The following is a 27,605-nucleotide window of genomic DNA, read 5'->3' as shown; positions in this document are numbered from 1 at the left end:
ACTTCGGTCAGAGGGGAGAATGAGGTGAGTGAGGCGCTGTTAGTGGCTGCAGGCTGAGATGATCAGGCTCAGAGATTTATCGGCATAACATATATAAAAAGTAACATCAGCAATACAACATCAGTAAAAAAAAGATAGAAGCATAATTGTACACTGATATCATGTCTGTTTATTTAAACTGCCTCTGTTTGGAAGAAAAAATAAAATACATGCAGTATTTTCTTCTAATATCGACACTTCTATACAAATAACTCTAAATGACTTGAACATGTGCGTGATGTCACACTGGGCGATCAATGAGAACCTGATTTGTTCCTCGACCGTCGCTAAATCTGTCCTCCAATCAGATTATCTTTCCAGTTTTCCAGGAACCATTTCAGCCCCAAAACCCTCGATTCAAATGTCTGAATATGAACTTCCAACCGCGCAGAGAGAGGAAGGACGCATGTGCCCAAATCAGCTGAATTCACTAAGACAGCCACAACAGAATCGTGATAACTCTGGAGGAGAAATGAACAGCAGCGTCTGGTCTGGCAGGTTTGATGCCCAGTCATCAGAGTCCAGTTTCACTTCCACGTCAGCACTTCCTTTCCTTATATCCTCCTTTCCTTCTCTTCCTTCCCTTTGGCTCTTTAACAATTAAAAAAACAAAACTAAAACTACATCAATCCTACAAATCATATTTTAAACATGGGCTCTATTTTCACAAATGATGGGGTCCATATGAATGATAGGTGCAAAAGTTTTGAAGTAGCAAAACCTGTAGTGGCTGCAAAGTAAATATGTCCACTAACAGTTCTTGTTGTTTCCACTGACAGGCTCAGATTGTTCTTCTAAGTGTGTGACAACATCACAGAAAGGATCCCTACAGAGATAGACCTTTTTCTTACAGAGGAAGATGATTGTTTTAACCACACACAGACGTTACATCGCTCTCTGCAAACACACCAGACTCCATTCAGAAAAACACTGATTTAACCTCACAGAACGCAGGAGCTGCTGCTCTCGGCTGCTTTGACCAGTCAGTTTATTTGTGTTATTTTGTGATGTTGGTGTTTTCAAGGCTAAGTCCAGATCCAACACAACATTTGGTTAATAAAATCAAGGCAGTGTTAGACCAGCTACTCCTAAAATCTGCAAGGTTAAATTACTGTTTTTGTTAATGGAGTCTGGTGTGTCTGCAGAGAGCGATGTAACGTCTGTGTGTGGTTAAAACAATCATCTTCCTCTGTAACAGAAAGGTCTATCTCTGTAGGGATCCTTTCTGTCATGTTGTCACACACTTAGACCCCAAAACATAAAAAGGTTTAAAAATCCTGTGTTTACCCTTTAATAATATACACTGTTCAATCAATCAGTCATACATAGGCCGACATTCCTGACACTCGGAAAGTTCCACATTATGACATGATAATGTCATCATCACTAAAGAATCAAACAAGCTTTAAAGGGAGATCATTTAATGCCTCAACGAAACTGAAATTCACTTCGGCATCTGTAACCAAAAATTAAATCCTTTATTTCCAGAAAAACCCTAATGGAGGCGGTACGATCAGTTTTAATGATATTCACACATGACTCTTGTTATTGGTAGTTATTTTGTCCTCTCTTGAATCCTCTCCTCCTTGTCTCCTCTCCATGTCTCCTGACCTTGTTTCCTCTCCTGAATAAATCCGACTCAGACTCTGGCAGGTGGTCAGCGATCTCCTCCTCTCTCTTCCCGACAGTTTCCTCATCAGAGACTCCCTGAAGGTTTGGCACATCAGAACATAGATGACGGGATCCAGGCAGACGTTGAGCGCCGACAGGAAGAGCATCCCCTCCTTCAGCTGGAACAACAGGAAGCGGGAGCGCTGGCTGAAGCCGGACTCGGGCATCTGGCTCAGAGTGTACGGCACGCGGCAGACGTGGTACGGCACGAAGCAGATGAAGAACACCACCAGGAGGCTGAAGATGCTGCGGTGCAACTTGTGGCACACTGTGCTGTTGACGTTGCTGTTGTTGCAGCGCACGCGGCGGGACGACTGGTAGACCCGGCAGGCGATGGAGGTGTAGCAGAAGGCGAGGACCAGCAGGGTCACCCAGAACAAGCTGATACTAAAGAGAGTGGACACCCGGTGCCACTGCATGCCCAGCGACGTCTTCAACATCATGCATTGCCGTGAGTTCGTCTCGTTGGCCGGCTGGCTGGTCAGGAGGACGTTGGGCAGAACGCTGAGGAGGAGCAGGCTCCAGGTGAGGAGAGCTAGCACCCGGGCAAATCCTACGCTCTGCAAGAGATGTGGCCAGGAGGCCCCGCCAAACCTGGACCTGCAGGCCGAGGAGGTGGAGGAGTTGTGTCGGACAATCTTGACGTAGCGCTCGAGGCTGATGAAGCCCATGAACAGGATCCCAACATACATGGAGGAGTAGAAGAGAACGGCAGTGTAGCGGCAGGTGACAACATGGAGGCGCCAGCCGCCCAGACCCAGCTGAGCCGCCATCCTGAAGGGGAAGGTAGAGAGCATGAGGAGGTCAGCCACCACCATGTTCTTCAGGTAGACCACCAGGCCCGAGTCAGTGGGCACTCTGACGAAGATAAAGGCGGCCAACCCGTTCAGGAACAACCCGACAACGCAGATCACGAAGTAGAGCGGTGGCAGGACATGGTTGGTGAAGATGCTGCTCAAGTCTGATTGGTTGTTGAAGGGGTGGGTGGAGTTAAGGTGATCCATCCCTGGAAACACACAAACAACAGTTTACAGAACAACAGATGTGGACGAAGCCTCCTGCTCTGAAAGAGTGCCTTAAACCTGCAGTCTGTCTGATGGCCAGCAGGGGGCGACTCCACTGATTTTGACCCGACCTCCTGATAGAGCTAAATAATGTCTTTTACATTTAAATATAAACAATGGAGCCACAAAAGCTGTTTCCGTCTGCTGGTCTGAAACTCCCCGTTAGCTCCCCACAGAAGCCTTTTATGTTCATGGACTGAACACACAGCGCTCTGTTTACACTCGGACACGTGCACAAATATAAACTCCTGTTTGTCCTGCTGTTCACACACACTTCCCTCCAAGCACCGATTCATCCCAGTCCAACACACACTCAGGGTCCGTCTTCATACAATCTTATAAAAACAGGACATTTACAGTCAGAGGATGACACCAGGATGTCTTCTGTTTTCTTGTCCTGGTTCTTTTATTTTTAGCCTCCTGTCCCGACCCGACAAAGTCCCGATCCTGTGACTTCTGTTGTTCGTCAACACATAGAAAATGTCTCAACACAACCTGTAAAACCTGTAAATAACTGCATTTTGTCACCTGATCTGATCCGACCTGGGTTCAAGTCAAGTTTAAATATAAAAAAAGGGACTTGGGGGTCTCTATAAAAACTAGTCCTCTGACTTCCTGTGTTTATGTTGGACACATTCACTCACATGAAACATGTAAACATGAAACAGCTGTGTCACGTACAGCCTGATGGGGTTTAAAGTAAATCCTCGTCTTTATGGCCAAAATCAACACAGCTTGTCAAGATACACAAGAAAGTATTATCGACCTCTCGAGCAGGTGAAGTCATTTGGCAAGATACTTAATATATTTTGTTAGCAATAGCATAAGCTAGCTTAGGTTAGCCAGCCCCAGCTGTCACTTTAATAGCTTCACGGATCTGGCGTTAGTTTCCTCGTCAGGTGATCACTTGGAAATGCTCACGAGCCAATTAACAAGCTAGACCAGCCCCGATTGATTGAATGACTTAGCCGACATTTTCCACTCAAGACAGTAATTTGCAACGTTAGCTAGCCAACAACCAGCCACTGCCAAACCAAAGACTGCCCCCCCCATGAATTGATTACCCTGACAATGTTGACCCTCTTTTTCTCTCCGGCATCAGTCACGGTCCTGTTTGACCAGAATTCTTCTCTTGATAAAACGTTTGTGGGCTTTGTGTTGGACGTTAGCAGACTCCATCTGAAGCTTGTGTTTGGGGAAAGGCAAGCTGCTTTTAAACACCAAACACCAAAACACCCTGTGAAACACTCACTCAGGCCTAAAGCTGGCTCTTATGTCCTATATGATGAGGTTTGTCCTGAGTGTGGTTCTAGGTTAAAGGTCATGTGGTCATTAAAATCTGAAGATTACATTACATTGGATATTTCATTTTCTCTTTGAGAAGATGCATCTCGAAACAAATTCTACCCAGACTTTAGTTTTTTGGTATTTCCTTAAGTTGACTCGTACGTTTGGTTTTTGGATGATACAGATGAAGGAGATGCTGATGAACAGCAGAAATTTAACAACTTCCGCTTTCAGCCCCCTGCAGATGACCTGGGACAGGAAGTGATGCAATCATCCTCTGTGGTTTTTCAGATAAGATGGCATCAGTGTTCAGAGGAAACATAGTCGTATTAAATGATCTGTGCTCGAGATTAGAACATTTGCAAGAGAAATTTGTTAACCAAAAATGTCCTGTCCGCTGTGTCACACCTCTACGGCATGACAACAATGTGTGCATGGCTGCTAACAACTCGCATGGAGTGGAAGAAGAGGGGCAGATTTAGGGCTGGTGGAACAACACTCGTGCAACTCAGTTCCGCTGATTTGTATCAAAAATCCTTGGAAACAAATTTGATGCGTTTGATCGTAACATCACTGCTCTGTCAGGACAGAGATCGAATCAGGGGTGCCACAGGGCTCAAACCTGGTGCCACTGTTTTTTAATTTCAAGCATCATTGTGACGTCACAGTAACTATGTGTGTCATTATAATTTACTAACTGGCGGGACTTAAATGAGAAGATTGACACCACTCTCATGTCCGTCCGTTACTATGAAGCTACGGCCGCTAGCTTGTTAGCTTAGCTTTGCAGAGAGACTGGAAACAAGGATAAACAGTTAGCTTGGCTCCAGCATTTTTAAAGCACATTTATTTACACTGTATATGTTCTTTGTTTGATATTGTAACGCTGGGTATAAGCTCCTGTGTATGTTGCTGTTGTTTTGCAGTGGTTATCGAGGGAGGTGTCCACCGTAGTGGGTGAGAAGAAGTTCCTGGGGAGGGAAGAGGGAGTTTTTGTAATAAAGCTATTTTAAGCGGGAGTTTGGCGTTCTGGAGAAAAAGACGCATGTTGAGCGAGTGAGAGAAAAGCAGTTAGCCAACCTGTTTGTTGTTTTTTTTCTGGGGACACCTCAACCTCGAGTTAGCTGCTGCTGCGACAAGGAAATAAATCTGGTCTCTGTTGAGCTAGCAACACTCATCACCTCTTCCTCGTTCATCCTCCATCTGTCTAGCTACCCCGCAACGCGACAATGACGTCCAAGCTGAAGCGAAAAAAATAAGTATTATGGCAGAACTGTGTACGGTCAGGAGTAGTTGGTCTCCAGTCTTTATGCTAAGCTAAGCAAACCCTTAGTCTGTTTATTTGATGCATTGTTACAGATCAAACCACCTCAAGGTAATTAAAGGCTCCAAAAATGATGTTTACATGTCAAAACATCTGTTGTAGAAATCTTAACATTGTGTATAAAGTTTAGTTGAGATCTGAGGAGCAGAAATCTTTCATGTGAATGTAGTTCCTGCAGAAACCTGCCCGTGTGTCCTCTGATAATAATCAGCCCTGCAGAGTCATTACTCTTGTTCAAAGTTTCTGTGTTTTATTTATCATCTGTTGTTTTTCTTTACTTCTCTCGGTGTGCATTTTGATGAGAGCACATTGAGTTCCACTTCTAATGAGTGATGGTCTAATGTTGGCTCATTGCTTTTGGATTTATTTTGTAAAATGTTTGGGCCACAAGGGAGGGAAAATAAGTTCTGTTTTACTACATGTGTCATAGGTGCAGAATAATCGATAAAAAAGAGGGACTATAAGTAGGAGGAAGAAAAGTCCTGCATAAAAAAAGCTCCTTGTTAGGAGAAATAAATAAAGAAAAACTTCTGCAGAATCTCTTCAGGCTGTTTGATGGGCTGAGCGAGCGGTCACTACCTCGAACACGTCCTCATTCATCTCACAGCCGCTCCTCTGCAGCGAACGCCACAGAAAAACTCTATAAGTCAGATGTTCTATAGATTTCATTTTTCATTTTCATACATTCACTGTTTTAGTTTAGGTTTTTAGTAAAGCTAAAATGTTAATGTTTAAGTAATAAACAAACAACAACAAACAAGTCAAATGTGAGAGTGTGATGATTTTCTGTTATATGTTTAATCCCACAATGTAATTTGTGAGCCTGACATTTGTTGTAATATTTAATCTCATTTTAATATAAAAATGGTTTACTACACAGATGTGAGCTTGTAACCGTGGGTCAAACACTCGCTCTACTTTAGTTTTTATTTTTGCACATGAAAGCAAAAACCTGAATCAACCTTAAGGACCAATCAAAGTGTGACTTTAACACCAGCTGAGCAGCTAACCATAAATACACAACCTATACTCAGAGGAACAGCCCTGAACTCTGTGACAAATATTGTGACTTTCACCCCTGACCAAAGTCTTTTAACAGTACGACTGTCTATCCATCTATCCATCTATCCATCTGTCCATCTGTCTGTCTGTCTGTCTGTCTGTCTGTCTATAATTGGACTGAGTCTACTCACCATATAAAGTGTCAGATGTTCCCTTCCATACAGATGTTGCTCCACCTGTGAAATGAAATGAGCCTCAGAGACAGTTTGAGCTGTTTTAGTGTGTGGACGAGTTTCACTTCCTCTCTTTTCTTGCACTCTGTCCCTCCCTCTCTCACCCACATGAAGTTTATCTCTCTCTCTTTCTTTCTAAAACGAGCTCGCTAGAAGATTGAAAGGCTCACATCAGCATGATAGAATGACTAATATGACAATCTCAGTATGCTGATGTTTAGCAGCTTTTATGTCTGCTCTCTTTCAGAGTGTTTGTCACGTTTATGGTAAAATAAAAAGGTAAAGGACCCAGGTGCAGACAATGATATTTATTAAACAAAACTACTAAAATGCAACAAACGAAAGCTTACTGTCCACTAAGTGAACATCATGCTGTGTTGAAGAAGACTTGAAACTAGAGATTGAGACCATAAACTCATTCGGAAAATGTTTACTGAGGGAATAAATCAGGAGAGGAGGAGGAGCATTTTCTCATAGGCTTCATTTTACAACCTGTGGCGTCGCCCCCTGCTGGACGTTAGAAAGAATGCAGGTTTAAGGCACTCTGCATGAACCTGACAGGTGATGGTGAAGTGACTTGTAGCAGGTATTTAAAAGTCATCGTTGAAACACTGTGATGGGACACTTCAGCTGATGGGAAATGAAGTCTAAAGTTTATCATCTTTATTCACATACATTTCATCGCAATCTTTATATCCTCATACGTCTGTGTGTGTGTGCGTGCGTGTGCGTGCGTGCGTGTGCGTGTGTGTCAGCAGATAACAGGATGTGTTTCAGACTGAAACTCTGGACAAATGTTCTCCTTTCAAGTTTCAAATTATGTTTCCAAAGAAAAGTGTTGATGTCACCACCACCTTCACATGGCTGTGACATCCTGGTTTCTTTCTGATCGTACTTCTGCATTTATCAGAAACCAACCCAGCCCTGTGGCCAACTGCGACCACACTGATGCCTCTGGTATTCTGTTTCCATATCATGTGTCGCATGCTGTTTATTGATTTATTCCAAGTGTGTGTCTTCCACCCACGCTGCTCTGTTCTGGTAGAGAATGGGAGGAAGAGGAGTCCAGCCGGGAAGAGGAAGACACCAGAGGAGGAAGTGGAGCATCTCTGTTCATCTCTGCTGAAACAACATCTGCACAGCTGCTGTGCACGAGCTGTGCTGGTGGGACGTGTGAAGTTTTATACAGAAAAAAGACTACCTGATTTTAGCTTGCAGGATACCCAATATCAACTGCTACATGTACAGACAATGGCGGATAAGACGGTTTTGGTGAAATAAAAATGGATGCCTACTTTGAGACTCAATTAATCGATACATTTTTTGTGTTGTTGTGTGACTTAACTTTTATAGGGTTAGCTTGGATCAACACAATATTTATGTAACAACACAACACAACAACAAAACGTACAGCGCAGGGCAGCAGTAGATGAACAACTCCTGAGTTCTGTGAGGTTAAATTACTTAAATTACTGATTTTTTTAATGGAGTCTGGTGGCTTTGAATAGAGAAATGTAACGGCTGTTTCTGGCTAAAAAACAAAGAATGTTACTCTTTAACAATTTTTCCAGAATCAAAAAGAAGATACATTTCAACTGCAGTTAACTGCAGTTAACTGCATTAACGATGAAAAGATCGTTCTATTAGTTTGAAAGCAAGTTTAGGCTCCTCTGCATACCCTTAACTCTACTTTGACTTCCTATACACTGTCTATGTAGTTTCTTTAAAATATATATATATACTGTTTAGACTAATTTTATTAAATCTGCCGCATTTTACTGGTGGTTATTGGCTGCTATAAAATGTAGATTTTCCTGAAGAGTATAAGTTGGAGTTCTGCTCCAGTCCGTGGTTTATCTCTCTCTTCATCCTGTAGTCCATCCCGGGTTTCCCCGTTCACCCTCTGCCTCGCTGGGCGACAGGAAGTTGGTTTAAAAACAACAACGGAAACTGAATTTATCCTAAAAATGGACTAAAAATCAATAGTGTTGTTATTGTTTAGGAGGCGCAGACTGTTGGAGTAGATCCCTGATGAGATGATGTCTAACACGGCGAGGAGCGGAGACATCATCCACCTGAATGTCGGAGGGAAGAGGTGAGGAGCCGGAGGATGTTCGGGGAGTGTCGGCTAAGCCCGGCTAGCTAGCTACCTAGCTCCCGGGGACAATGCTTATAAAGGGGCGTACATTATCGTTAATGTCCTACCAATGAGGTTAATAAGTATGATGAAGTAAAACACACCATTTGAAGGGTGTCTGACTCTGTAATAAAGAGTTCATTAATCAAACAAACTCTTTTTTAAGATAATTTAATCATAATCTGACAGTGGTGTCCTGCTGTCGATGGTTCATTGTGACTTTCCTGAGATGGGACACTAATGTTCATAATAAAGTCATATAACCCTACATGTAATGATCCCTTTGACAGCATAAAGTCACACTCAAAGAAAAGTAATTTAACAGAGTGTAAACAGAAGTAACAGCGTAAGGTAAGGGAAGTGAGTGAAACTAACGTGTAGATAAGCTGAAACGTTAAGATAATTAACTGTATTGTGTGCTTATTTCCCTGAAACCATTGATTAATAAGTGAATATGTTGTGGCGATATTTGCATAGTTATTCGGTCACAGTTAAAGTAGTACTCATTCTGGAAGAGGTACTTTGTCCGATAATGGAACCTGATGTAGCATTTAGCTAGCTGGGTTACATCCCTGTCCTGTGAGATCCACGTATCTCTGAAACAGTCCACTTTTAACCATCACAGAAAACAGAAATCTCTATTTATCTTGTTCACAATTATCAAAGATCATATCTAGGAATCTGTAGATTAGATAATTCGGACTGTTTTTGGTAAAGTCTTCACTCAGTGGAAGTATTTAGAGCTTTTTGATTCAACAAACACACAAAGGTAAAGAAGTGTTTAGAAGAAAGTGAGTGAAAAAGTGATGTTTGTTTGTTTACAGGTTCAGCACCTCCAGACAGACGCTGACCTGGGTTCCTGACTCGTTCTTCTCCAGGTCTGTAAACACATTACTAATTTAAAAGTTACTTTTAAAGCAGTGAACTCTTGAGACTTTCACCGGGGGTTTGGTGAGAAGTGACATGTTACCTGTGTAGAGTGTAAATGCCTGCCGTGTGTCTGTGCTGATCGCTCTCAGCTGGATATTTTGTGTTTCTGTCTTCAGTCTTTTAAGCGGTCGCATCTCGACTCTGAAGGATGAAACTGGAGCTGTGAGTACAGAGGATCTACATTTATTTGTTTGCTCATTAACTGGTACAGTTCTGACATCTTGTCCCTCCTCTCTCACCGTAGATCTTCATCGACAGGGACCCCTCTCTGTTCGCAACCATCCTCAACTTCCTGCGAACCAAAGAGCTGCACCCGCGCTCCATCAACGTGCACATGCTCATGCACGAGGCCGAGTTCTACGGCATCACGCCGCTGGGTGAGACACACAGTCTAAAGGCGGAACAGAGTTTTTAAAACTAAAATCCCTTTTTAATATTCATACATTAATTAAATATGTATATTTAAATGTTTTGCTTTATGTTATACACTCACTGTGCTCCGTGTAATGAAATCATAACTGTGGCTCTGCTCTGATTTCTGTTGTTAACGAATCCATGAATGAACCGTTTGTTTTTATCAGTGCGGAAGCTGCAGCTGTGTGACGAGCTGGACAGATCTTCCTGTGGAAACGTGCTGTTCAACGGCTACCTGCCTCCACCAGGTACACCAGCCCGTCACCACGGCATACCTGAGCCACATGGGAGGGGTTTCATAAAACACTTCATATATATACTTCCTCTCTGTCGTCCCAGTGTACCCAGCGAAGCGTCGTAACCGTCACAGCGTGGCGGGGTCGCAGTTCATGGCGGGCCGAGTCGTACCTGCAGAGAGAGCACCTGTCAGACGCAGCAACACGATGCCCCCAAACCTGGGGAACTCTGGGATACTGGGCAGAGCCATCACTGAGGAGAGGACGCCAGGAGGTAGAGTCACACACACACACACACACGCACGCACGCACCCACACACACACACTCACACGCACAGACCAGTCACTGGATTGTTTGACTTTGTCTTAAAGCTAGAAGAAGTGTTTCTGTTTTACTTTTACGCTTTAACTTTCTTTATACTTTTGTGTGTTTGTGTGTAGGTCAGTTATCAGACACCGGCTTGGTTCGGATCATCTGCGGTCATCACAACTGGATCGCTGTGGCTTACGCTCAGTTTGTCGTCTGCTACAGGTGAACTCTCTCTTCATTCACTGTCTCTGTCAGGATTATTTACCGGAGAAACACGAAGCTGACAGGATGAAACAGAGAGATGCTGTATATACACAACAAAATCTGATCCTTTCTTTATTCTGTCTGTCTGTCTGTCTGTCTGTCTGTCTGTCTGTTTCTCTCTCTCTCTGTCTGTCTGTCTCTCAGGGTGAAGGAGTCCACCGGCTGGCAGCAGGTCTTCACCTCTCCTCGTCTGGAATGGGTGATCGACAGAGTCGCGCTCAACGCGAAGGTGATGGCCGGCTCGCTGGGAGACAACGACAAGATGGTGGCTGTCGCCTCGGGGACGGAGATCATCCTGTGGGCCATCTGCCCGGACGGCAACGGAAACGAAATCGGTGCGAGTACTATCCTCACTTAATTGAATACATGGTTTGTAGATGATCTTACTGCTCAGAACCTGCAGGAGAAATCTCGTTCACGGCGTCTGATGCTCAACACGTGATGATGAAGTGAGACTCTGTTATCTTTCTCCTGCAGGCGTCTTCAGTTTGAACGTGCCGGTGGAGGCCCTCTTCTTCGTTGGTAACCAGCTGATCGCCACCAGCCACACAGGGAAGGTCGGGGTTTGGAACGCTGTCACCAAACACTGGCAGGTGGGTGGAGGACGGTGCATTCAGTGACCGGGCTGTTGTTTTCCATGTGCTGAATAACTCTATGTAAAGATGCTTTAATTTATTACATTTACTGGGGGTTAGACGCCAGGCAGCCAATCAGAGTGAGGTATTTAAATACCAATGGGGGGTGTGATGTTCTCTTCCGTCTCCGTGCAGAATCAGGACGTGGTTCCCATCAGCAGCTACGACACCGCCGGCTCCTTCCTCATCCTGGGCTGCAACAACGGATCCATCTACTATATAGGTGAGTCCCAGTTACACACACACACACACACACACACACACACACACACACACAGCTGTGTCAGGGTCTGTTTGGCTCTGCTTCTGTCTGTTTCTTTGATGGTTTTCGGCTCATTGAATATGAAGTAGATTAACAGAATTGTTGTTATCTGTATACGACCAATAAAGTTTTGTTTGAACAGAGAGTTGCTGCGGCTGTTTGTGTATTTCAGATGTGCAGAAGTTTCCTCTGAGGATGAAGGATAACGATCTGCTGGTGACGGAGCTGTACAGAGACCCGACTGAAGACGCCATCACGGCTCTCAGTGTCTACCTCACCCCCAAAACCAGTAGGGAACTGCAATGTTGTACTTTACTTATACTACTGATACTATTTAAGGCTGGGTATCAACATTTCATTTAAGGGACGGAAATGTTTCTAAGCGCAGATCGACGAATACAAAATCGATTTTTAACCGGAGCTGCTCGTGTGATCAGGTGACAGTGGGAACTGGATCGAGATCGCGTACGGGACCAGCTCGGGGACAGTCCGAGTCATTGTTCAGCATCCGGAGACGGTCGGCTCGGGGCCGCAGCTCTTCCAGACGTTCTCAGTCCACCGCAGCCCCGTCACCAAGATCATGCTGTCTGAGAAACACCTGATCTCAGGTAACGGTCCGAGGAGCTTACGACCCGGTGCTGTGTTTTTCCTCTGTCCAGTCTCTGAAGTTGTCTGTTGTCTGTCAGTTTGTGCCGACAACAACCACGTGCGGACGTGGACGGTGACGCGGTTCAGAGGGATGATCTCCACCCAGCCGGGATCCACGCCCCTCACCTCCTTCAAGATCCTCAGCCTGGACGACATCGACGGGCACGGAGGCTGCAGCGCCGGGACAGAGATCGGTAACACGCTCCCTTTTTAGGTAGAACTGACTCCTGCTCCTCATGGATTCCTTGTAATGCTGCGCTTGTCCAGCAGGGGTCACTCTGGGACACTGTGTGTACAAGGAGCCAAAGAAACGTGTGTGTTTGATAGAGCCAGGATAGTTTAGGTAGAGGTCAGAGGGGTCAAAGCTCACAGGGTAAGAGTTCAGAGTTATTAACTCTCTCTGGTTTCAGGTCCGTATGGAGAGAGAGACGACCAGCAGGTGTTTATCCAGAGAGTCGTACCGGACACAGACAAACTCTACGTCAGGCTGTCGTCCAATGGAAAGAGGTGAGAGAGGGTCATTGTGACCTGCCTGTATTTGAGACCTGGCTCTCTTAAAGCCACCAGACTCCATTAAAAAAACATGTTTTTTTGCCTTGCAGAAAACGTTGCTGGTCTACCCCTGCCTCGATCGTTCAGTCTGTTTTTTGTGTGACTTTGTGTTTAAAATAGTTTATTCATATGAAACACAACAGCTGGTTAACCCACAATAACTAAAAAACAAAACTATCAAAGCAACAGTTGACCTGCATCTCCTGTGTTCTGCAGGTAAAATCAGTGTTTTTCTGAATGGAGTCTGGTGTGTGTGCAGAGAGCGATGTAACGTCTGTGTGTGGTTAAAACAATCATCTTCCTCTGTAACACAAAGGTCTATCTCTGTAGGGATCCTTTCTGTCATGTTGAAACACACTTAGAAGAACAATCTGAGCCTGTCAGTGGAAACAACAAGAACTTAGTGGACGACCTTTGATCAGAGGGATTTCGATGCAGCTGCTGTGACACAATCTGCTGGAGCAATTCCAAAAATAGATTTTTCTTTGGATGTTTATCCAACCAGGGTGTGTGAGGTGCGTTCGGTGGACGGCACCTCCATCACGGCCTTCATGGTCCACGAGTGTGAGGGCTCGAGTCGCATCGGCTCTCGGCCGCGGCGGTACCTGTTCAGTGGCCACGGCAACGGCAGCATCCAGATGTGGGACCTGACCACCGCCATGGAGATCGCCGGGAAGGTCGACATCAGAGGTCAGACGCTCCAACACAACACAGACACAACGTTATCGATTTAATGTTCTGTTACAAACACTCAGGTCTGTCCAGGAGACAAGTGTGTTCTGTGATTGGTCCAGTGACTTGTGACTGCTGTGAGCTCTGTGATTGGTCTGTAAGTGATGTGGACTCTCATTGTTTGTTTGTCAGCGTTGGGCGGGCCAACGGAGGAGGAGCTGCTGGAGCTGTTGGACCAGTGTGACCTGGCTCTGACCCGAACACCTGACAGCACACCTCGAGCCTCCACCTGCAGGTACACACACACACACACACACACACACACACACACACACACACACATGCACACGCTAGCACGCACACACAAAAGAAGCCTTTATTATCATAGATGGATCTTCAGCACTATCTTCAGGTCTTCATCTCGGTGACGGTTGGGTGTGAAGTTGGGGTGTCGTTGTTCTCAGCTTGTGTTGTTATTGTTGTTGACTGTTGTGACTTCCTGTCCCTCCAGTCTTCACTCTCAGCTCAGCGACGCCTTCAGGTCGGAGCGTCTCCACTCATCAGCAGGAGGAAGAGGAGGCGGAGCTTCTGGTTCTTCTGCCTCGCTGTGTGGCAGCCTCCCCCGGCAGGTGCCGCCCCCTGTCCCCCACACCAAACCTATAAGAGACTCCACCTTCTCCCCCGGATCTGGACCCAGCACCGGGCCGCAGAACCTCCTCATCCCTGGCCCCGCCTACTCCCACAACCCCTCCTCCAGCCAAACTGCCAGCCCCCGGCCCCACAGACACATGGACCGAGACAGAGAGTGGGGGTCAGTTCGCAGGGGGAGCTTCGTGGAGCGCTGCCAGGAGCTGGCGAAGGGTTCGGAGGCAGCGGCAGGTTCTGGGTTCGTGGTCTCTGCAGGGTCAGAGGGCGTCAGGCGGAGCTTAGCGGTGTGCAGCGAGTTAGAGGCCAGATTTGGCCTCAGGACCCCCACCACCTTCTCTGTGACACCTGGTGCGCGCCACTCTCCAGGAACACCTTCACCATCCTCATCTTCTTCACAGCGCAGGGCCACGCCCACTTCCCCAACAAGTCCCACCCCACCTCCACCCCCAGCTGTGAGCCCGACCAGGTCCCAGGTGCCCGTCTCACCTCGCCACAGTGCTGCAACGTCTCCTCTAACGTCTCCTGGGACGCCTCCTGCCGATGCCACAGCTTCCCCCGAGAGCCCGGCCAGTCCAGAGAGTCCTGCTATGGCCCCGCCCACAGCCCCGCCCACAGCCCCGCCCACAGCTCCGCCCACCAGCCCCAAACCACACATGAACGAGACCAGCTTCTGACTGGCTGTATAAGTCTCTGCTGACTGTTTTACTGAAGCTGCACTCATCAATACATTACCAATAAATCACATGAAAGGGCTCGGAGAGCAGTCACCAAGCCCCCCCCCCCGGCTAGCCTGTCAGTCTTTCTGTTCTTGAGATGAATACCGTTTACAGTGATTAAACAGTGCGCTTGTTTTCAGGCTGATGTTAACTAAACACTTTATCGTCTGTAGCGTGCAAATACAAGCTAATGCTAACAGAAAAACTCTGCAGGTTGGTTCAAAACGTTTCTCTGGTTGACTTTTATTATTTCCAGTAATTCTGGAAACGTGTCTTTAAATGTGCACTTGTAGGAAACGTACATAATGTCACGCTAACACACCGAGGCTAAAGCTATCAGGAAGACTCGCCGTGTTAGGATGATATCATCACCTTGAATCTGTTAGCTTTAGCCTCCATCTCTTAGCGTAACTTCATTAGCTTTGTCCTGTAAGCTTTAGCCTCAGTCTGTTAGCCGGTTTTCTTTTTTAAGTGAGCGAGCAAAACAAGTTGTCAATCAACTCAGAGTTTAAGCGTTATCATTAGCTTAGCTTAGCTAGCAATAGGTGATGAAATCAGCTAACCAGTGTTTTCACTTGACAAAATCACAGTTTTTTCAATAAGAAATGATCAGCTACTTTTCTCTTCTGTCTGAAATTAGGAAACAATATTTTCTATAAACTTTGCTCGTAAATCTGCCGTCTTCAAACCGTACCTTTAAACTGTAAACTGCTCGTGTTCTGTGTGAGAACGGAGACTGAAAGGTTAGCAACTTTAACTAACGTGGCTCTACGGAGCGTTCGAGCTTCTTTCAGCTTCTGGGTTTGGGGCACATTTCCTGCCAGTGCTTTCAGAATAAAAGCTGAAAAAAGCCACTGTTCACTTCCTGCTCCACAGCAGACAGACACGTTTAGAGAGTAGCTGGTGGACATGGTGGAGCATTAAGCAGCTAAAGAGACACAAAGAGCACTCCAACGGGATCATCGTGTGTCTGTGTTTGCAGTTTGTTCTGCTGCCCCCTGGTGGCAGTAAAACCTCAGTTACTGCAGCTTTAACTGCACTTTTTATCTTTGTGTTTTGTACTTTTTTTTATAACTAACAGAGAAAAAAGTTTGTGTTTGTTTGTGTCTGAATATTTCTAACTGGAACCTTTTCTACCAACAGTTTGAAAAAGTTTGTATAGAAGCTTTATTTTTTAAATGTGTATGTTTGGGTAGTTCAGACACTGTGATGATGTCTTCATTTCTTTGCCGAGCTGAGCCTGAACATAACCAACCAGCCAATCAGGTTTCAGTTCTGCTTTTGTTCTTTAAGTTTCCATCGATATAATCGCATGTTTTCCAAAAGCAAAGCAGCAACGAAGAAACTCTGAACTTTCAGTCACACTTTATTTTACTCGTCCAGATTTTACTGACCGCGCTCCCTAAGAGGTCTAAATATTATAATAAGGAAATATTAATGCTTCAATAATTATTTAATGATTTATTTCGATCATGTCAATAAAATTCAAACAGATGACTGATTAAAGAAAATAAATAACATTTTCTGATGCACTAATATCAAACACATTTCTCTGCAGTGAAGTTTTTTAGTGTCATATTAATTATTGTACTTTAAAATACAATTTGAATGCAGGACTACGTGAGACCGAGTATTTAACTCTGTCGAATACGACTGCTCCATGTCCAGGTGCCATTAATCTAATTAATGACATCATTAGGAATTATTGATATGTACAGGTGGGCTGTACTGAAAGCACATGTGGAAGGATAATACATATTTGTAGTCCATATTTTACACACTGGTTTTGTATTTAAATTGGGCAATGTCATTGTGAAAAAGATGTTAAACAACATTATATTTGGTGTTAAAAGAGTCTGAAATTTAACCTTTTGAAAACGTTCTTTTGAGGAGATCATCGGGAGAATATGGACCTGTGAAATAAAGTGGTCACGTGACAGGAAGTCGCTTTTCTCACAGCGTCTTCCTCCTTTTATAATCATGTGTTTTTTACTGATACAGATTCGTCCACCGTCTGAATTTCCTGTAAATTCATAGTTTGCATCTTTAACACTTAAAGTGGGTTTTATTTAACTGTTTCCATCTCTGGTGTCTCCTGCTGTTTTTCCTGTGAGTGTTTATGATTTCAGTGTGAACACATTTTCTTGACACATTATCAGCATTAAACCGTCAGTTTGTCCTTTCGTACCTGTTTTAATGTGTTTCATGTCTTTGATTTAAGTGTTCAGAGTAACAATGATAAACCTTAAAGAGACCGAGGATCTGGGTCCTTTAGGTTTATTAACCCTTTAAATAAATGGGGCTGGGGCTGCAACTAACAGTTATATTCATTATCTCTAAGTACAAAACGTGATTTAAACGTCTTCATTGTCTAAGGAACAGTGCATATTCAGTTTTATTGGAACAGAGAAAAGCAGCTGTAGAAGCTGAAATAAAGAGTTCAGCATGAATAGAGAACATATGAAATGGTCAGCTGAATAAACTGTGTGAAAAAGAGAAATTAACCAACATTCAGGTTTTTTTAAGTTTTACTGGAAATCGTTTTTAGTTATTTTATTTTATAGAAAAATCTATTTTACTATACTTTTAATTTCCAAATATCCTATAAAACTGTGGATTAAAATTAACTAGAAACTTGAATTTATTTTTAAATTGATAAACTGTTTATAGTTTGCTGCTCCTCTTTCTGATGTTGCTTTGAGCTGTACTTGTTTGGTTCCGGAAACATTTGAAGCCGTTTTAAGACATTAAATAAACAATGAAATCAAAATTATCACAAATATGTCTTCAGTTGCAGCCCTTAAAACACCAAACATCTATTTTCTAACATTTTAAAGATTCATTATTTATCTCGCCGTGTTTCTTTATAATTCTAACTTCTGTCTTGTGCTTTGGATCTGTTTTTTTCTCTCTCTCATTTAGATTTCCACGTTTCCTACGACCTGTGAATGCAGCATTTGTGGCTCTGAGCAGCTCAGGTTCAGATTGTCTTTTTTTTTTAAACTTTATTAAACCCAGCTCTGTTAACAAACAGCTCACAGTGAATGTAGTGAAGCTGAGCTCAGGTCAGCACTTTCTTGAGAACACTGTCTTATAGAAAGTGAAACTTCAGATTGTTTCTGTACAAAAAAATAAAATAACTTGACTCATAAAAATCTCTTTTTTATTCCAAAAGCATGAAACAAACAGCTCGACATCTTCGGCTCAGAGAGCGGAACTAATCAGCAGCAGATAGAAAACGTCTCCGAACGACCAAATAAATAACATTTACAAAATAAATCAATAAAAAGTCCACAACAGTTAAATGGGTAAAAGTCTGTTAGCTCCACAGTGTTGTAAACACAGCTCACACACACACACAAATATCTTTGTTTACAAAAATAGATCAAAATCTTTATTAAAATCTGTCCGTCAGAAGATGATGATGAGTTTGATCCTGTTGTTTCTGATTCTGTGCTGTTTCCAGGTTGACTGCAGGTGGGGGAAGGTTAGAGTCATCAAGGTCAGGACAACCTCAGGGTTGTCACAACATCATTAAAATGACATTTAAATGTCTTCTAAGCCCCGCCCCCAGAACACTGATTGCCCAATCATAGCTTAGCAGCCATTCTAGGCACAGCATGCTGGTTAAGCTTTAAGGTTAGCTAGCATTAGCATAAGCTGCATCCATCCATCATCTGTACCGCTTATCCTGTTCAGGGTCGCGGCGGGCTGGAGCCTATCCCAGCTGTCATCGGGTGAAGGGTGGGGTTACACCTTGGACTGATCGCCAGTCAATCACAGGGCTGACACATTGAGAGAAACAACCTTTTCGCACTCACACCCCACACCTACGGGCAATTTAGAGTCACCAATTAACCACCAATTAACCTTTGGACTGTGGGAGGAAGCCGGAGAACCCGGAGGGAACCCATGCATGCACGAGGAGAACATGCAGACTCCACACAGAAAGGCCCACCTTGACCTTCTGGCTGTGAGGCAACAGCGCTAACCACTGCACCACCGTGCAGCCCCATAAACAGAGTCATGTTGGTCAAAAAGTTTAAGGTCTGAATTTAACCGCTCTTCAGCGGCTAACATTAGCATGGGTGGCTCATTAGCTTACGGTAGTAAAAGACAGGGGACATTTCATTAGCTAACTTGTGTTTTTAGCTATCTCATATAATGTGGTAATACAAGTGATGAAAATGGAAAATCCACTGTGTGGGAGCTAAGCTAGGCTAATATATCAGCTAATGTTAGCATCTCTGTACTGAGCTTTATTGTATTACAGAAGTTTAGAATTCAGTAACTGCAGCCAAACGTTTGTTTAACAGAGTTCATTAGTTATCTAATATTATGAGGCGTTACAGGTCATGTTAGAAAACATGCACATCCAGGACTGGAACATGTTCTGTGGAGCTAAGATGCTAATATATCAGCTACTGTTAGCATCTCTGTACTGAACTTTATTATATTATTAGGAAGGTTTAAGTCATTGCAGCCAAACGTAATAAGAGTCATGTTTACCAAATAAAATATATAAAAATAGCAGTTTAAAAAATATCTTTTCTCAGTCTGATAAAAGTCCGTCCTCTCAGGAGGAAGGAGGATGATCCTGGTCTCGGACTGATAAAAGTTTGTCCTTTCAGGTTGAGGATTGTGGTCCTGGATTATGATGGTGACCTGGTTCAGGCCTTTGCGTCCAGCATCTCCAGCAGCAGTTTGTGGAGGGGGACGCAGCGGTGGCGGTGCAGCCTCAGGAGGACCTGCACGGCTCGGTCTGCGGTCTGTCTCAGCAGGGGGAGGCTCATCAGCAGGCGGCCCGCCCGGTGCTGCTCTCTGCGGGACGACTCGTACTCCTGCAGGGCCTCGTGGAGCTCGTCCTGGAACCTCTGCACCGAGTCCGGACAGTCCACAGGGTCCGCATCTGACAGACGGAGAGATGAAGGAGGACAGCATGAGCCCCAAAAATTCTAATTTAGTATTTTGAAGCAGCAACAATTACTCCTACCTACAACAGATGCTTAATCTGCAACTACTTTGATAATCGAGTGAGAAAATAGCCATATTATCATACTGCTTCCAGCTTTTTAAATGTGACAATTCAATTACATTTTTTGGGCCAATATGAAAGAAAGTTATAAATCTTTGGGTCATAAAATACACACAGGATCTCATTTTCTGACACTAGGGGATCCCTCAGTTAAAACGATTACAGAAGATGGTAACGGGTACTGAAGGAGCGATGGCCCATCAGATCGGTATTTTCTTTTTTCCTTTAAAACTGTCACCAAATCTCGTCACTGTCGTTTTGAACAAAATCATTTCACCATATTAAGGATTACTTTATTTTGAAAGGGACCACGTACAACATTAAACAGAAATGTCACCGTTTGATGCGTTGTACCAGATTTAGCTTAAGGCTAACTTTCATCTGCAGTCCCAATGAAAACATCTACATACCCCTCGTCACTGCAACTTTTATTTTATGAATATTATATTATTCATTTTGTTTTACTTTTGTAAAGAACATGTTTTTGCACTACTTTTGTTTGTTTATATTTTACCTTTAATTTACTTTTCTTTTCTAGACCGCAAAGAGCAGAGAGAGACCGAGCTCCTGAGTAAACATGTGACACAGAGAGGGCAGGAGACGGTCAAGTTGGAGACAAACAGCAAGGTCAAGGTCAGCCTGTGGGTGTTTGTACCCGACACACACACACACACACACACACACACACACAGAAGAGCATCATCTTCCATTGTGTGAGGTATTGACGTTCAGACAGTTGATGGTCTGAGCAGAGAGTGAGCACACTGTGAGTCCTGCAGCAGACAGTTAACAGTTTATAGATCCAGAACCGAGTCTATCAATACATGTTATTGATCCGAGGCTCAGACAGTGGGAGACTGACCAGACTTCAGCTGGAAGGACCAAACTGTGTCCCATCATGCACTGCTTCAACAAGAGTGCTTCATATAATCACAGAAGCTATTGATCAGCACTAACACAGCTGTTAGCATCGTTAGCATCAACAACAACAACTAAAGCAGCTAACAGATATTGTGTTCTTTCTCTGGGACGAACATCCCCTTAGAAGTGTTTAGGGACGGCCTAACATGTTCGTTTGTTGATGATCAGACAGACAGAACATCTGTCAACACATCAAGTCCTAACCAGGATGCCCCCGTTTGAAAAAACACCCCAAACACAACTCAGCACCCCCTCAGAAAGGAAGTTTGTGAAGCTAATCAATACCACGATGCTTCAGCTCCCGGCGTCTGATCAATATCAATAACCACTCCACTGGGGTCAATAAGCTCCCTCCATTAACCCCCTTATCTTATTATTGTAGATCAATAAGTGTGTGTGTGTGTGTGTGTGTGTGTGTGTGTGTGTCTGTGTGTGTGTGTACCAGAGTTAGCGAGTGCCATGGCCTTCAGCGTCACCGCCTCCTCGGGGCTCAGGTGCATCGCCTGGTATTTGGCCGTCAGGTGACGCAGCGCCTCGTACAGATCGGTCAATCCTGCGGCTCGACACTGAGCCTCGTCCAGTCGCAGGTTCCCGGCGAACACAAGCTCCTCCCCTGCCGTGCCCTGCGACCGCCAGGCCACGCCCACCAGCAGCGCCTCCATCCAGCCGCTCTGCAGCAGCGACATCTGGTCGACCAATGAGAGCCCGGAGAAGCCTGAGAGGGGGCAGGGCAGAGCAGGTGGATATGGAAAATGATTGAAATAAACATCTTTAAAAAAATAAATCCTCCAAATGATTTAAAAAATAAATATAATAAAAACAAAATATAAAAAGAACTTTGAGCATAAAATAAAAATAATAAAACGTGAACAAAATAATAATATTTTAAAAAAATGAAATAAGAAATTATATAGAAATTAAACTGAAACTAAAATGAATATGAAGCTATTTAATAGTGTACCTGGAATCTGTTTGGCCCAGCCAATCAGGACCAGCAGCTCTCTGTTCAGGAGGTCACACAGGGTCAGCAGGGTCCTCAGGCTGCTGTCATTGGTCGATTCGTCCTGATTGGCAGCCAGCGGGGCGGGCTCTGACAGCAGCAAATGGGAAATCACCTTGTTCCCTGAAAGACACACAATAATTAGATAAAGCTTGAAGCATGATGTTGAATATAGTGAAAGTCTTGAGAGTGACTCACGGCTGCACACGGGGTGGGGGTACGGGGTCTTAGTGTAGAAGAGTCCAGCCTCCACCCGCCTCTTGTACTTCTGCCGGCCTCCTCTCACTCGGTCCATACGAACACCTGCAACACACACAGGAGGTTTCAGGTCTGTTCACGGACCGCTCAGCTGACAGTGAAAGACCACAAATGAAGCAGGATGAACCTTTTTTTGTGTCTTTGTGGTGGTTTTAGGGATATCTGTCATTGTTGTGTGTCTTTGTAGTTGTTTTGAGTTTCTCTGCTGTTGTTTTGCGTCTGAGTCCCTGTGTTGTCATTTTAAGTCTTCAGTTTGAGTGTCTTGTCATTCTGTATCTTTGTGGTCGTTTTCAGTCTACCTGTGATCACTTTGTGTCTTCAAAGTCATGCTGAGTCTCTTTGTAGTCATTTGAGTCTCTTTGTAGTTGCTTTGATTCCCTTGGTGGTCATTTTGTGTATTAGAAGTCACTTAGAGTCTCTTTGTTGTGATTCCCTTTTGTGTCTTTGAAGTCATTGAATCTCCTTGTTGTCAGTTTGTGTCTCTCTGTAGTTGCTTTGAGTGTTTTGTAGATATTTTGTGTCCTTGTCGTCATTTTTTAATCTCCTTGTGGTCAAATTATGTTTCTTTTTTTTTGCCATTTTGTGTCGGCTTAAATCTCTTTGTGGTAATTTTGTGTCTTTGTGGCTTTAAGTCTTTTAGCCGTTGTTCTGGGAGTCTTTGTCGACAGTTTGAGTCTTTTTGGTCATTACCACTTCAGACAGAGGCGCAAGAACGCTGCAAAGACTCATGGGAATTGTCACAGGCAGACTGATGGACAGATTGATGTGACGTACCCTCCCTCATCATTCCGGCCTGGAGGCATTTCTGGAAGCGGCACGCCTGGCAGGCTTTCCTCCTCCGCTTGGTGATCTCACACTCGTTCATCACCGGACAGCTGTACTCGATGTTGCCTAGGTAACCACAAACAGGAATTACGGACAGCTGGATCAATGGCAATACCCACACTTTGTCCTTAAATACACTTTTACAAAAAACAGTGAAGCCAGTTATGCACTCTGTCAGTGTTCTGGTCTTGTACTTCAGTAAAAGTAGTAAAATAACAACAAGTGACAAAATAAAAATAAAGTCCTGCACTTAAAATCTTAAAGTCAAGTTCAAAATCAAAATATACTTAAAGGGAAGTTCTGGTATTTCTACATATTTTAGGTCCAAATGTCGAACAATACGTTTTAGAACTGCTCCAGCATCAGCTTCATCCAGCAGCTGTGAAACAAGCTTCAAGCGGTGGACGAACAGCTCCCTTGCCTTGTAGAGTTAAAATCTGTAGATGTCCCATTATTACTGGGGGGTGGGGTTAATACTCCAGGATATTGATGATGAAATGCTGAGACTGACGACGCTCACACCGTCTCCCCATGACATGTTTTACAAGCTGATGTGAGCTCATAGCTTCACACACTAATCAATGCACTGAGCGCTGCTGTATTGATCAGCTCTGCCGATTAATTCACGTATTGATTAACGTGAACACCCTGCTGTTCTCACCTTGTATCGTCCTCTTGAAGAAAGCCTTGCAGGCCTCGCAGGACGCCACGCCGTAGTGATACCCAGAGGCGAAGTCACCACACACCAGACAGAGCCTCTTCGGCCCGACGGCGCCCAGCGGGGTCAGGTAGTCGCCCCGCAGGATGGAGTCCACCTGCAGAGGAAAAGAACTCTTTAACAATCAGGTGATGTTAGGGATTTTTCCTCACTGTGGTTGTTATCACACAGAGAGGAGGAAATAGTGCATTTGTTGGGGACTATTTTCAGCGGCGGATGAATCCATATTTAAAATAAAGCAGAATGAAATGTAAAATTCACCTGCACTGCAAACGAACCCGCCTGTGACACCGAAAAACGCACTGAAGCTTCTGACACCACAGCCCCGCCTCCGACGCTTCCTCCGCCGCTGGAGCTAGATCCAGTCGGGGAGTCGGGCTCCGGCGCTCCACAGAGGAGGCTGTAGGAGGACGAGGAGGAGGAAGAGGAGGCCGGGCTGGGGAGGAGGAAGGCCTGGTGTGAGGGGCTGAGAGCGTGTGAGGGATCCAGGGAGAAGGAGGGACTGAGAGGGGAGGAGTGGAGGAGGGAGGAGGCCGGAGAGCGAGCTTCATCAGTGGAGGAGGAAGACGAGGAGGAGGAGTCCAAGAGGCTGAGGAGGAAGAGGAGTGTGAGATTAAACAGCAGCAGTGATGGAGGAGAGAGACGGATAATCTGAGAAACAAATATCAGAGATTTTCAAAATAAAAGGAAGTTTTCCTCTAAAACCAGTTAAACCAGAATAAGTCAGATTGCCCATCAAGCACTTTGTCATCGTCACATCGTCGTCTCTGCTTGCTGATCGTTTCATGCTTTAAATGAAGCCGACGTTATAATGTCAACACGTAGCGTCTCCTCTGAGGTCTCCCTTCTCTTCCTCCTTTAAAAAGCAGATTTTTGTTTGTTCTTATCTTCAGCTACAGGTTCTGTCGCTATAATGTACCAAGAACACGTCTCAACAATGTGGCCAGGTTTCAGTTAATGTTTGGAACAAAAGCAAATTGATTAAGACTTTGGAAACGTAATGGCTTCTTATGTAAGGTTAAGGACCTTCTGTCAGTGGTTATAATAATTATAAGGTCGTTCAGGTTAGTGGAGACAGTGATGGCAGACTGCTGGTTGGAAACAGGAAGTAAAGTCTTTGCTGTTGCATTGGATGTTTAGTCTCCATAAAAGCATCAGGAGCACAAAGACTTAAACAGTTTGTAAATAAATAATAAATAAAAGTGATGTTCGTTGTTTCTCACCGCTCTGGATTCAGGAAGTGATAGTCGTCCGTCAGACAAAAGTCCTTCAGCTCCATCCTGAACCTGATCCCAGATCCGATTCAACACAGACCTCCAAATCCAACAAAAACCTGCTTCAGTGGTGCGTTCACACACTCAGCGTTCAGTCCTTAAAACAAGGTTTTCTGATGCTACTTTAAGGTCCAATAAAAAAGTGGGAGAATGTTCCAAAAGGGAGAAAAGTTTCCTGATCTGTGACTTCCTGTTTCCTGCAGAGAGGAGGGAAAGATGGATACACTCGTGAGGCTCGGAGGTGTCTGCTGTGTTATTTATGTGTCTCCTGTCATTACATTGAAGAGGAGGGGGGGGCGAGCCCGGAGGAGCAGCCAATCAGCATGCAGCATCACCAGTCTGAACAGGGGATTGACTTCTTCTTCTATCATCTGTATTGATTGGGGCAGTGACAGATGTAGGCCACGGCAGCCCGGGGCTCGTCTCTGCTGATGTCAACCTGCAGCTTTAAAACGTTTTATACGAACAAACCGACAGCTGAGAACAAGTTCACTGACAGCTTAACATCACAGAGCAGAAGGAAAACTGAAAGCTAGTTTATCTGGCTTAAGAATTTCAACAGGATCTCATCATCATGTCTTCATGTCTAATATGTGCAAACAGTGTGTGAGTGTCTCCAGGAGATGTGTTCATCCTGCAGCAGTGAAACAGGCTGTAACGGCTGCAACATAATCCTTGATGGGTCAGAGGTCGTCCCCTAAAAGTTCTTGTTGTTTCCACTGACAGGCTCAGATTGTTCTTCTAAGTGTGTGACAACATGACAGAAAGGATCCCTACAGAGATAGACCTTTTTGTTACAGAGGAAGATGATTGTTTTAACCACACACAGACGTTACATCGCTCTCTGCACACACACCAGACTCCATTCATAAAAACACTGATTTAAGCTCACAGAACACAGGAGCTGCTGGTGTTTGTTTGTGAACAGTTCACATAGTGACAAAACATCTGGAAGACATGTGTTACTGGTAATAGTGTCACTGACATGATTGAACCTCTTTGCTTGTGTAAACCTGCAGTCTGTTACCACGCAGAAAGCAGATGATTCGTCTCTATTAGCTGATGAAAACTTGTTTTTCGTCTGGTAGAAAAAGAAGAAATACTTTGATGTCTTGTTTTGTTTCACAGTCAAAAACATTTTTAGTTTGCTGTCATAAAAATGTATGTTGATAGATTTTTGACGAACTTTTAGCGAAGATCTGTTTCACTTCCTGTTGATAAAATAACATCGCTGACACTCACAGTCACACAGAAACACCTGAGACACACCTGGTTTGTTGTTTGTGTGTGTTTACAGCAAACAGAGAAGGAGAGCAGAGCAAACTGCAGATCTGCTGACGTCACACTGTCAGTGAATAAAGAACTAATTCAACAATTTATTTTAGGACTTTTTAACATTCTCTTTAAAAAATGTGGAGGATTAAGACAGCATGGAGAGCTGATGGTGCACATGATGGTGTCATCAGCGTAGACACTGATAAAAATGCTGTTTGATGAGTGTTGCATTGTGGGAAAACAGTGTCTATAACCACCGAAGTAAAAACAACATGCTGCCGATTTAATTTAACTTCACAGCGAATCAAATGACAGGTGTAAAACATGTTCCAGGTTTGTGTTCAGGACGACACACAGAGGGCTGAGGATTACCACACACCTGGAGGACGCTGAAGCAGCACTTTCTAACCGGAAGGTGTAACACACACACACACACACACACACACACACTGTCCTAATCTGACCCTCAGACAAACAGGCAGCTCAGATCCGTCTCACCTACATCTGCTGTTTCATAAGAGATACATAACTAGGCCTGTCTGTCTGTCTATCTACATTTTTTATGCCTTGTCATCAAATGAGATTACCATCATCATTATAATCCAAGTTGTGAGTTGTGCTCGTCTCCCACATGATCACGCATGTTTTCAGAGGCTATGATTTCAGGTTGCAGCCTGCATGTTTAAAAAATAAAGTCTTTAAAGCTGTACTAATTAAATGTTTTTATATCCAAAAATGTAAAACCAGAGGAACACTGTCAACCCTAAACTATAAACAAGCTTTGGTCATTCTGCTGACAGTAAAAGTCCCACAAACTTCTTTTTCATTAAACCAACATACGTGGGATCGGTTTGCTGCAGTGTGCAGTTCATTCAGCATCATTTCTGACTTTGTTTTTGGTCTCAAAAGTTCTAATTAATAATTTTAATATGTTGACCTGTTTCATGCAGAATTTTTGAGGATCATTGAACCAAGATTTGATCACATTTCTCTCACAATTGTCAACTGTCTGACTTTGCAACTAATCAGGTTATAAGCTAGCTCCTTTTTCTGTCTCTAACAATCGTCATACTTCCCTCTGATTTTATTATCTCACAGATTTCTGTTAATTTTTCCTTAGTTAGAAATAAAATATAGTTAAAAATACTTTGAATCCTGTGTAGATCACTCTTTCTGGGCAGTGACGTACTGGTATGAATTACATGAAAAGTACTGACGTGTTCGGCAGTATTCATGTGTCACATCCTCCAGCAGA

The 27,605-nt window shown here is 44.0% G+C and overlaps 3 protein-coding genes across 3 annotated transcripts; 1 reads left to right on the top strand and 2 right to left on the bottom strand.

Annotated features, from left to right (window-relative positions):
- Positions 1 to 1,305: 1,305 nt before the first annotated feature.
- LOC138597493 (P2Y purinoceptor 14) lies at positions 1,306 to 6,635 on the bottom strand. Its single transcript, XM_069669096.1, has 2 exons — positions 6,579 to 6,635; positions 1,306 to 2,716 (listed from the first exon to the last, which is right to left on the bottom strand). The coding sequence occupies exon 2, from the start codon at positions 2,712 to 2,714 to the stop codon at positions 1,569 to 1,571; it is 1,146 nt and encodes a 381-aa protein (XP_069525197.1). The 5' UTR covers positions 2,715 to 2,716; positions 6,579 to 6,635; the 3' UTR covers positions 1,306 to 1,568.
- Positions 6,636 to 8,546: 1,911 nt separating this feature from the next.
- shkbp1 (SH3KBP1 binding protein 1) lies at positions 8,547 to 15,605 on the top strand. Its single transcript, XM_069668931.1, has 17 exons — positions 8,547 to 8,715; positions 9,582 to 9,635; positions 9,804 to 9,849; positions 9,932 to 10,064; positions 10,269 to 10,349; positions 10,441 to 10,611; positions 10,779 to 10,869; positions 11,056 to 11,246; positions 11,389 to 11,504; positions 11,682 to 11,769; positions 11,981 to 12,097; positions 12,246 to 12,416; positions 12,495 to 12,650; positions 12,867 to 12,963; positions 13,514 to 13,698; positions 13,873 to 13,975; positions 14,192 to 15,605. Exons 1-17 carry the CDS (start codon positions 8,657 to 8,659, stop codon positions 15,000 to 15,002), a joined length of 2,670 nt encoding a protein of 889 aa, XP_069525032.1. The 5' UTR covers positions 8,547 to 8,656; the 3' UTR covers positions 15,003 to 15,605.
- A 4,109-nt stretch (positions 15,606 to 19,714) lies between these two features.
- Positions 19,715 to 25,080, bottom strand: esrrd (estrogen-related receptor delta). The gene is made up of 8 exons (XM_069668419.1): positions 25,025 to 25,080; positions 24,063 to 24,390; positions 23,745 to 23,898; positions 23,033 to 23,149; positions 22,199 to 22,303; positions 21,962 to 22,123; positions 21,443 to 21,715; positions 19,715 to 19,953 (listed from the first exon to the last, which is right to left on the bottom strand). Exons 1-8 carry the CDS (start codon positions 25,078 to 25,080, stop codon positions 19,715 to 19,717), a joined length of 1,434 nt encoding a protein of 477 aa, XP_069524520.1.
- Positions 25,081 to 27,605: the final 2,525 nt, after the last annotated feature.

This window comes from Semicossyphus pulcher, unplaced genomic scaffold (assembly GCF_022749685.1).
Source record: "Semicossyphus pulcher isolate SPU_LCO1_2020_fin unplaced genomic scaffold, fSemPul1.0.p SCAF_19, whole genome shotgun sequence".
Lineage (NCBI taxonomy): Eukaryota > Metazoa > Chordata > Actinopteri > Labriformes > Labridae > Semicossyphus > Semicossyphus pulcher.
The sequence above is the reverse complement of the archived record's forward strand: the minus strand, read 5'-3'. Positions and strand labels throughout refer to the sequence as shown.

Bases quoted from the DNA above. Each gene is read 5' to 3' on its own strand.
- esrrd (XM_069668419.1), bottom strand. From the start codon at position 25,080: ATGGAGCTGAAGGACTTTTGTCTGACGGACGACTATCACTTCCTGAAT. The intron at 22,124-22,198 runs GTGAGTCACTCT...TGTGTCTTTCAG, and splicing joins CCCCCACCCCGTGTGCAGCC to GGAACAAGGTGATTTCCCAT. The intron at 19,954-21,442 runs GTACACACACAC...TCCGTCTGTCAG, and splicing joins CATGGCACTCGCTAACTCTG to ATGCGGACCCTGTGGACTGT.
- LOC138597493 (XM_069669096.1), bottom strand. From the start codon at position 2,714: ATGGATCACCTTAACTCCACCCACCCCTTCAACAACCAATCAGACTTG.
- shkbp1 (XM_069668931.1), top strand. From the start codon at position 8,657: ATGATGTCTAACACGGCGAGGAGCGGAGACATCATCCACCTGAATGTC. The intron at 10,350-10,440 runs GTACACCAGCCC...CTGTCGTCCCAG, and splicing joins CGGCTACCTGCCTCCACCAG to TGTACCCAGCGAAGCGTCGT. The intron at 12,651-12,866 runs GTAACACGCTCC...CTCTGGTTTCAG, and splicing joins CAGCGCCGGGACAGAGATCG to GTCCGTATGGAGAGAGAGAC.